The following is a 10,365-nucleotide window of genomic DNA, read 5'->3' on the forward strand; positions in this document are numbered from 1 at the left end:
ATGAACACCAGTCCCACAGTTCACCCACACATACCGTCAGATGTGCCAGAACTTTTTATGTCAGCCACAGCATTAGTCCAGAGTGTATCTTAGCAACAGGTGATGTGTCACATCCCTCTTAGCAACCTGCTGCATCCTCCAGGTGCAGCTGTCCTCTGTGGCTCAGATATTTGACTAATTTCTCTTTATAGTCACCTTTCATCATCATTCGATATATCAGGTCATGATAAATGTAAAGTAGAGGGAAATGTGTGCAACTTAAGCAGCACTGATGCAATAGTATTTTAGCATCTTCTCTTTGGTTTCTAGGTAACAAGAGGAGGAAAAAGTCTCGGGATGAAGAAAAGAGTTTGGAGGAGGGCTCAGAGCAACTCTCAGTGACGAGCTAGCACAGTGACACTAAGGAGCAGGAATGAAGCATCCGCCATCTCTTTATTCTTTCCTGGGTATCGTCATTACCTACCACTTCTTCAGACTCATTTTACACTCAGACTCAACCCTCGCTGGAGACTGAGTCATCCTGTCTACCGTAGCCAATAATACTCAGGACCCCACTGACTCACCTTCCTCCATCTCTTTGTCTGCCTCTGGCGATCATGAAAAACTTGATCTGACAAATCTAAACAACAGAGTATTGGATTTATCCAGCCTTACACTGTACTGCATGTACCCTAGCCGGTTTAATCACGTTTTGTAGCTCATGGTGCAAACCTTGTTTGTCTGACCTTTTATGGTAGTTGTATTCCTAATATTAACACTTGAGCCATAATGTGCAACTGAAATCCCTGTATACGGAGCCAACAACGTCCTTAGACAGTATCTGAGCCAGCTATGACTTTTTACTTGAACAAACATGGAATACAACAGCGTTTCTTAGTGAAATGTTACTAATAAGCAGTTCCCACATAATGAAAATGTTTGCACAGGGAACTCTCCTGATGTTGCCAAAACGGCGCACTGCCAGCACAAAGAAGCACATATGGCTAAGAGTAAAAAGCTACCAACACAAGCACAGTTTTTAAACAACACTGATTTAAAAAAAAAAAACAAAGAAGAAAGCCATACAATGCTCAATTCTTACCTTGAATGACCACTAATTGTATGAGGTGTGTGCACAGCGTTGTAAACAAGAAACAACATATTTTCTTGCATGAATTTTATATGGAAGTGTCAGGAATACCAAATATAACTTGAAGACTACAATGCAAGTCATATATCACCACACAAGTTCATGCATTTACAAATTCCAACTGAAATGCATGTTTCCTACAGCGATCGTACATGTTTTACATTGTTTCCTACAAAGACACGCCCTTCTCTACATATGTAGCTGCACAGACAGTTCTAGTGTTTCTTTAAAACATCTTCACCTCTTCACCTACTTCAACTGTGTTTTAAAAACTCATTAGGCTGTTGCTTGAGTGCATCCAAGCATTACTCTATTGCTGAATTTCCTCGCCTCCATATATCATATTTGTGAGTTTTACATGTGCAGGTTATCTTCAAAAGGGTCGGTCACTAAGCTGCATACACCAACTAAAATAAGCTAAAGGGTTTGGGGATCTCTGGGTCTATTCTTGAAGAAATAGTTGCTGCTAATATGCATGTTTGTTTCTGCTGCTTATTCTGTAGAATTAACCCCAATAGAAATGTGCATGCTTACATAAAAAGGATGATTCATGTAGGATGATACAAATCTGCACTGCATTCACCCCATGTATATGCAGTCTGCTGGGTGTTTTGTTTGAAATGTCAAGCAGCCATAGAGTTTATGAGTCTCACACGGACGGCAGGCTCAAGTTTAAAAATACATGCCTCCATAAAAGTAGAGACAAAAGACTGTGACTGCAGCTTTCTGCAGTTTGCTAACAAGGTTCAAAGGGATGGAGGGTGTAGTATGTTGTTCAACAAAGAAAAAATTAAAGCTACTGCTTTGGAAAAAAAGTCATATATAACTGCAATAAAGAAGTGATATTTGATTATTTTGAACATGTCTATAGGGGACTATGATGGCAGGTGCGCTGCCTAATGTAACAGAGAGGAAGAGATTTGACAGATGAAAGCTATGACACACACTGACGTCAAGCCGCCGCCTCCCTCGCCGCATACACAATCACATACAGGTGGTGCTTGGGTGCACGGCAAAGATACATCCAGTCAGAACAAAGGACAGTGCAATGATAAGCTATTCAAAAAGAGAGCGAGAGAGGGAAAAAACAGCCAGCCATGCACACAGAACATCTGAGCAAAAGTCTTTTGGTCTGACAGCTGACAGAGAGGATTTGTGTGAGGCAGAGACTCTAAATAGAGAGCTTTCAGATTATTTGCAGTTGATTTGAATTGCTTTATATTTGTAAGGACTGGTTAACTGTTTAGGATAAAGAAAAGCATTTTATGATGTAACATTTCTATAATTTCATATATATACATATATATTAACCAAAGATGTGAAGTAACATACCATATGATCTACAGAAGGATAAATCAATGATTGAGAAATTAACTGAACCATTACTATTGCCTTCTTTATGTTGTTTCAATAATTTATTGTTTCCAGATAAAGTTAGTGACAATATCATTTTCTCTCCATGCTCAGAGGGCTGTAAAAAGTGCTGCATAAACACAAACCCTTATCCATTTCAACGTATTGGGAAACAATGCAAGCATTATGTCTACAGGTCTTTATTGAGTCATTCAGTCATTCTTACAGCTTTAATTAAGTTGCTTAACAGTCTGTTTTATTAGTGTGCAATAAGGAATATGACCGCTGGCTGGTTGATCATTAGTATGTTTGTACCATGACAGTCTTGCATAAGAGTGCGATGGTGCTCGGAACAGTCAACATTCACTGGATGGTACCTGACAGAACCAGAAACATCAAGGCATCCAGCAGAGAGCAAAGATTTCTCTGCTGTCTGCACACAGTGCCCCTCTGTGCTCACTCAGTACAAACTGGGAGGAAAAGACTCAATTAATTCGAATGAAAAGTGAGGTAATTAGTACAACTCAAGTCAGGCAGATTGCATTATTATTGATAAATAACATAGTTCAAGATAAAAACATATATTCCTGAAAAATAAGCATTTACATTTCATCCAGCAATAATAGTGATCCGTCATGGATCGGTCCCTGAAAATTACAAATTAAATTAGTTTGGTCCTATTAACGATGTCCTATTTTGAGATGTTTTAACAGTAGTTGATGCTGACTAAATAAAACTGGAAACATGTTATCAACATTTGGAACAAAGGACTCGTCACAGTACATCTCACATCTTTAGACAATCGAGTCCACACAAATGAGGTAACTGCAACACCGTCTCAGAGTTACTATCCTTCTCCAAGGTCATCAGCTAACAATGCAAGACGTGGAAAAAAATTGAGGAAAAATACAAAGACCTGATGATATATATGTGACCAACACAGAAAAACAAAAGAAAACAACAATATATGAACATGAATACATAACTATGTGATATTCTCAAAATTATATCTGGTGTATAAGAAGGTGAATATTTATATTACCTTAGTCCAGCATGTGTTTATCCTAGCCTAGCTTATTACGATAATTAAAACACAAGGGAATGGGCAGCTGAGCTGTCTGTGCATTTGTGTGAAAGACAATTCATATTTGTGCAATAAAATCTGCTGGAAACAAACGGTGTCCCTGCAATCAGGACGGGTAGCAGGGAGCGTGGAGAGCTCTACTGCACCTTGGTGACGGCCTCATAGATGGACTTGGCCACGTAGTCGATGTTCTTGGTGGTCAGACCGCACATGTTGATGCGGCCACTGGCCATTAGATAGATGTGCTTCTCCTTCACCATGTACTCCACTTGTTTCGCTGCAGGAAATACAGCAGAGCAAAGTTCTTTTAATCGTTTATATGTGATGATGTTACACTACTTTACAAAGCCTGTAAACACCTGTGTGTCTCAGAGGGGACTATGTTGGGTGATACAATAAACAAATGTTTAAAATGTTGGAATTCTTCAAGTATAACCTTCAACTTTTATTTATTTATTTATTTATTTATTTAATGTTTCTTGAGTGTTTCACTAAACTTTCTGCATAATCATATAAGGAGCATTGTGTGTTTAAAATTAAATAAAACTCGAAACCAGAAAAAGTTAGGATGTTATTGAACATGCAATCTAAGAAAAAAAATTTCTTAAATTCACTTTGACTAAAGTTGTTTCACATCAATTACATTTCAACCATGTTTTTATTTCCGGCCTGTAACACATTGTTTAAAAAATTCCCAGTACTGCAAAGCCTTTTAGGAAGTCATTATTTTGTCCTTTTCTTCCTGGAAACACATTTTAAGGTGTCCAACAATACAGGGTTTAAGTTAAAGTAATGCATTTCTTTCCCTTTAATGTCCCATCTTCTTCTGATTTAGAGTTATAAATGTAACTTATTAAGTATACATGACAACAAATCTGAATGTTTCTGAGATTAAAGATATAAGCCTTGTGAAATTCTTTGACCACAGGACGTTCCCCAGACTAGCTGACAGGTACGTGTGTGTTTGGTAGTTGTGCTGAGGTAAGCATGTGTGTGACACAGAGTGTTTGCCGTCTGTGGGTCCTTGAACTCACTGTTCAGGCCTGTGAAGCTGAACATGCCAATCTGGTCCGTGATGTGCTCCCAGGTCCCTGGCGTTCCCAGAGCTTGAAGTTTAGCTTTCAGCTGAGCCCTCATCAACAAAACTCTGTCGGCCATGGTCTTCACATTGTTTTTCCTAAAGAAAAATGATTTGACCAAGAACAATTTAATATAAGAGATACTTCTGCTGCTGTGATTGTTGGCCTTTTTATAAAAAAAGATTGCGTGCTGACCATTCAGAAAAGAGCTCGGGTGAATTAAGAGTGACAGCAACGATCCGAGCTCCTTGAGACGGCGGGTTGGACCAGGTGGTCCTGACAATCTTTTCCATCTGGGAGAGAATCCTCTTCAGGTTGTCTGCATCACGAGCTACTATTGTCAGGTTGCCCACACGCTCATCTAGATGGGAAAAAGACACAAGTGATGTGTAAAACAGAGATTGAATTGGCAGACCTGCATGCACGGCAGCTGCCAAACCAAACAGAATTTCTGCAGCTCCACCAGCTTTTGATCTTATTCAAAGCCCCTGGAGACAAACATGTAAAGCACTTTGTGCTACATTTATGTATGGGAAGTGCTTTATAAATAAAGTTGGATTGATGATTATTTGAAATTTGTCAAATCTGACATGAAATGGTGACGGATCACTGGTTTTACAAAACTAAATCTCTTCAGGAAGTCCACATAAAACCTTATGTGACCGTATCGGTTTTGGGGGTTTCTGCAAACACCTCTTAATGCACCAAAAGCCCACTCACTGTAGAGGCCAAAGTTCTTGGAGAATGACTGAGCGCAGAACATTTCAAAGCCCTTGGAGACAAAGTAACGGACGGCCCATGCATCTTTCTCGAGATCTCCTGAGGCAAATCCCTGATAGGCCGAGTCGAAGAACACAAACAGCTTTCTTCTCTAGAAATAAGACAAGTTAAATGGTTAAATGGTCAAACACGTCATATGGTGACAATTATCTGCTGACATTGCTTAGTGGTGATCAAATGAACAATGGTTTACTTTGCTTTTGTGTGCATTTATTATTTATATGCGGTTTAATACCATCATAACTTCAGCAATTTTCTTCCACTGCTCCTGCGTGGGGTCTGTTCCAGTCGGATTGTGGGCACAAGCATGCAGGACAAAGATTGAGCGCTCTGGACAACTCTGCAGAAAGCAAGACAAGAAGACATTGTTGTAAATTCCCAGAGAAAATAAAATAATACCAAAGTCATTTTGGGTGCTGCTTACTTCTAGATCAAAGAGGAAACCAGCCAAATCGAGCCCTCTCTTCTCTCCATCCCAGTACTTGTATGGACGAACATCATCAAAGCCAGCATTGGCGAATACAGCGTTGTGATTTTCTGTAACCAACAGTAAGAACAATTCTGATGTCCCTCCTTGCATTTATGGATTATGTTTGATGCAGATGAAAACAAAAGATTGATGTAATAAAGTTTATCACATCCAAAATTATAAAAAACAAGATAAGATGTGATAGTAAAAGGACATTTGCTTTGATGTCATCCTGAGTCTAAAGTCTGCACTGAGTCTACTTTGTGCTACTCCTCTTTATTTGTGTGTTTAAGTGTAGGTGTACCCCAAGTAGGTGCAGACACGTAGACAGGTGTTTTGGTGTTGTTGTTTCCATTATAAAATCGCCTTAGAAACTCTGCACCCATCTTCAAAGCACCAGTACCGCCCAGACATTGGACAGCTCCAACCTGGCAAATAAGCAGAACAAGACAGTCAGCTTCAGTGTAAATACATAAGTATAACTGCTTCAGCACCGTTTGTCATTGTGCAACACCAACCCTGTCATCCTTGATGGCAGGACTGTCGTCTCCCAGTGCGATCTTGGAGGCGGAGGATCTGAATTCAGGCAGGCCAAGGATGGGCAGATACTCGTGGTTTAGCCTGTCATCGTGCACAATAATCTTCTCCACCTTTTTCACCACTGGCAGAACCCAAGGCTTGGCGTCATCTGTCCTGTAGGCTGCAAGGAAAATGTGACTGGATGTTATAGAAAAAAGTGAAAGAGAGCATGCTGGAAATAGAAAAATGCCTTACTGCATTGCATAATATACAGTTTATGCGGTTGAGGCCTGGTTTTATTTAGTGAGAATCTTCTATAAAGAAGAGCATAAATTCTGTTGATGTTCAGAATTTCGTTGTGCAGGAATGGCTTCTTTGGGCATATTTCTAGACATGGTCAGCACTATCACAGATTCAGTTGTCTGTATTTTGACAACTTCCATTCATTTATTGGCGTGTGATCACAGTTTGAGCGTTGATCAAGACTGATTCTGTTATTTGGAGTTGCAACTAAACACCTGTTATATGACTCCAACCAACTGGTTAAAACCAACACCAAAACTCTTGCCTAATGCATGTGGACCTGAACAACAGTGGGACACTGACTTTGTACATTGCTTGCTTTGAAGACATTGTAACAGCCGTGCACTTTTATCTGCTGTAAGTTAACTGAACTCTATGTCACTATCTGATAAGACGCTGAGCATACTATAACCTGTTTACCTTCAGATCAGAGACCATCAACTAGTTTTGCAACTCATTACTATCTATTAAGATAAATAATACCTGAATCTGACTTGTTTTTGTCTTTCCTTCTCAATCATCTGCCATTCAAAAGCAATTTTTGCTGAAAATATTACACATGTAACTGATTAATATTCTATCCTGTGACTTATATTTTGGTGGACTTGCAATGTTAGCTCAATAAATGTATGTGCGGTTTCAGAAAGTGTGTGCCCTACATTTACCAGCTGCACAGTAGCGTTTGACCATCTGTGCTGCTGCATGTCTTGCACAGGGGGATTATGGCCTCAGCCTGCACTGATCACGTGAATCGGTTGGCTGTGTCCTGGCACAACGGATCTAGACATTGTTTCTCACTTTACTCTTTAGATCTAGATCTCTTAGATCCTGAAGTAAGATTTTTAGGACTAAGGACTGAAATCTAGCATTTGATTTCCTTAAAGAAAGACAGGACCAATTCATACATATTTAAAGGCCTTCCGAGGGGCATGATCCTGTAACAACAGAGCAGTAATCCAAATCCACTCCCAACCCCACAGAGCAGGTTTTATTGCAGAATAGCAGCAAATGGGAGAAAACGACAAGAAACCAGAGCAGGATAGATGTAACTGAGCTAGTGTACCACATCACTGCACTGCATAGCCCATAAGTGATTATTAAATGCTGGAAACAATAACACTGCACCTTACTCTTTTGCTGTCCTTTGTAAATAAATGTATTTAAACGACAAAATGTTACATTACAACCTAAATCAGTGATAAAACAAAATCTGCTTTTTTTATTACAAGAGTAGACCTAATTTCAGTTCAGAAATGAGGTAATAAACGTCTAATAATTTCATTATCCTGTATTTGAAATTATACGGACTCTCAGAAAACATGTCACTTATTTAGCTATTGAAACTATATTAATTCATACATGGTAATTAATACATTGATGACAACAATAGGAATTGTTGAACAGGTTGCCGGGGGTAACCGTTACTATGGCCCGTTACTATGGCTGACGGCTTACCTCCCACTCCGAGGTTCACTTTGTCGGGAAACTGGTCGTTGGCGAAATCCTGCGATAACTTAAAGACAGCCACGGGGGCCGCTTGTGCGACCTCAGAAAACACCGACATGGCTTGTTCAAAGTGAAGCCTGCAGCGACGGGAAAAAATGACCCTGCTGGTGTAAAGATAGCGGGATGTAAGAAGACTTTCACCTTCAACTGGGTTCGGACTCTGAAGTGGGCGTGAGCGGATTAACCAATAGGAATCCAGCTTGTGACGCAACTACCACCGAGCCCATCTCAGCAATGATGTATGTCAGGTCAAAGTTCGTGAAAATACACGCACGGGAGCTGTGGACCAATTAATACCTCCACAGCATGACTGACAAATGCCTCAACAAATGTCTGCGTTTGGAGGGTTTACTGCGTTGACAGAATACTGCCGCCAGGTGGCGCCACAACCGCAGGAAAGTCTCGAGAGCGTCAATGTAGACCCTGAAAAACCCTGTAGTTTCTCATGCTTACAGATAGTCTGTACTTTTCTGCTAAAATAATCAAGTGATCACAGTTGTTCCACGTGGTTGAGTGTAAAGTCCCATGATAAATGATCATCTTAATCCTAACTGCTCTGACAACTGAGTCAAATCAGTCTAAATACACATATTTCACTTATAATGTTTTATGTATCAGGAGATAATATAAACCATTCAGTCCTTAGTATTAGATATATGTAAATACAACCTAAAATGAACCATAGCACGCGTCAAACTGTCGGTTATTTCACAAAAACTTTGCAAAATAAATAAATAATAAACAGACATTGTATAAAATAGCTTCAGAATCAGAATCAGAATCAGCTTTGTTGGCCAAGTATGAACATGCCAGACAGGGAATTTGACTCCGGTTGTTTAGCTCACTGTATCCAGGTTTAAATAGTGGCAAACAGCAAATAAACAAATGTGGCTCTTATTAACATATATACAATTAAAAAAAGTGAAAGGTGCAGCAGTATGAGGTAGACATGGTTATTGGAAGGTGCATTGTTTCAGCATATGATTGTGGTTATTATTATTATTATTATTATTATTATTATTATTATTATTATTATTATTATTATTATTATTATTATTATTATTATTATTATTGCACAGTGATTGATTACTCTGAGAAATACTCATGTAGAAATACCTATCATAAGAGTGAGTTGAAGTTTAGTTGATTTGTAGAATAGGTTTAAGTCCTACCACAGCATGACTTGATGTCTAGACTGAGATGGCAACTTTTTTTCCTTTTCGTTTTTTAGTCATTTTGTCGTAGATTATTGGGATCACTGAACTCATCAATACAGTTTCAGCACAGCTTTAACAACCACTCATTATGAGAATGCACACCTAGGTGCTGCTGCCTTAGCAGTTTGAATTCATTTTCGTTTGGTACAGTAAGCACTGAAATATTGGAAGATGCCATGTGTTGTTTTTCATCTACCAGATGATTTTGTATGTAAAATATGAGCAAGGTTTTTTTTAAGAGGACAAGGTCATTTTTTTCACATAAGTGTGCATGCTTAGAGTCCTCTCTGTTTGTGTGAGTTGTGCAGGTATCCTGAATAGCTCCTCTGAGCCGCCCCTGCAGCTGTCTGTGGGATCTGAAGTGGCTGATAAGTGAAGGCCAGAGCAGCCTGCTCTTTCCCAACCACGACACTAGCTTTGTTGGAGAGCAGGCCTTGGGAAATGCCTCTGAACACTCAGCTTTGACTTTTAATATTTTGTTTGGTAAATCACTTCCTTAGTTAATTATATATACAGCCTTCGCCCTTACTCACTGTGTTCTGCATTAAAATGTATACTTTACTTACATTTTTTCAACTCAATTCCAAAACAAAACAAAAAAGAACTATTAAAAGAGATATCTTAAAATGAAACAATATGCTCATAAATTCTATTGTGGAATGTTGTATCATTAAAATTTGCTCTACTTTCATTATGTAAGATATGAAAAGACTGTTTATGATTATCTTTTTCAATTGACATTTATGTCTCTCTTGAAACTCAATTTAACAAGTTGATGCACACAAAGTTATTAACATTTTTTTTAAATGATTAAGTTTAGGTCCACGATGAAGCTTAGCTGTAGTGACACCTGAAGTCTCATTGATAATAATAATTAATCAAAATTATATTTTTGAAACAATTAATTTCATATTGAGAACTTTAAC

The 10,365-nt window shown here is 38.8% G+C and overlaps 2 protein-coding genes across 3 annotated transcripts in view; one reads left to right on the forward strand and one right to left on the reverse strand.

Moving 5' to 3' along the window:
• The window catches only part of LOC133463891 (metal transporter CNNM1), a 24,557-nt gene extending 20,462 nt beyond the window's left edge, over positions 1-4,095 (forward strand). For both annotated transcript variants that reach the window (XM_061745652.1, XM_061745651.1), the window contains one exon: positions 310-4,095. In XM_061745652.1, coding sequence (XP_061601636.1) covers positions 310-389 — 80 coding nt within the window. In that variant the 3' untranslated portion in view covers positions 390-4,095. The remainder of the gene's footprint in view (positions 1-309) is intronic.
• got1 (glutamic-oxaloacetic transaminase 1, soluble) lies at positions 2,667-8,379 on the reverse strand. The gene is made up of 9 exons (XM_061745654.1): positions 8,172-8,379; positions 6,413-6,594; positions 6,199-6,322; positions 5,850-5,962; positions 5,661-5,765; positions 5,366-5,516; positions 4,841-5,006; positions 4,601-4,743; positions 2,667-3,843 (listed from the first exon to the last, which is right to left on the reverse strand). Exons 1-9 carry the CDS (start codon positions 8,278-8,280, stop codon positions 3,704-3,706), a joined length of 1,233 nt encoding a protein of 410 aa, XP_061601638.1. The 5' UTR covers positions 8,281-8,379; the 3' UTR covers positions 2,667-3,703.
• Between the last annotated feature and the right edge of the window lie 1,986 nt (positions 8,380-10,365).

The sequence above is a fragment of the Cololabis saira genome, chromosome 17 (genome assembly GCF_033807715.1).
Source record: "Cololabis saira isolate AMF1-May2022 chromosome 17, fColSai1.1, whole genome shotgun sequence".
NCBI classification, from domain to species: Eukaryota; Metazoa; Chordata; class Actinopteri; order Beloniformes; family Belonidae; genus Cololabis; species Cololabis saira.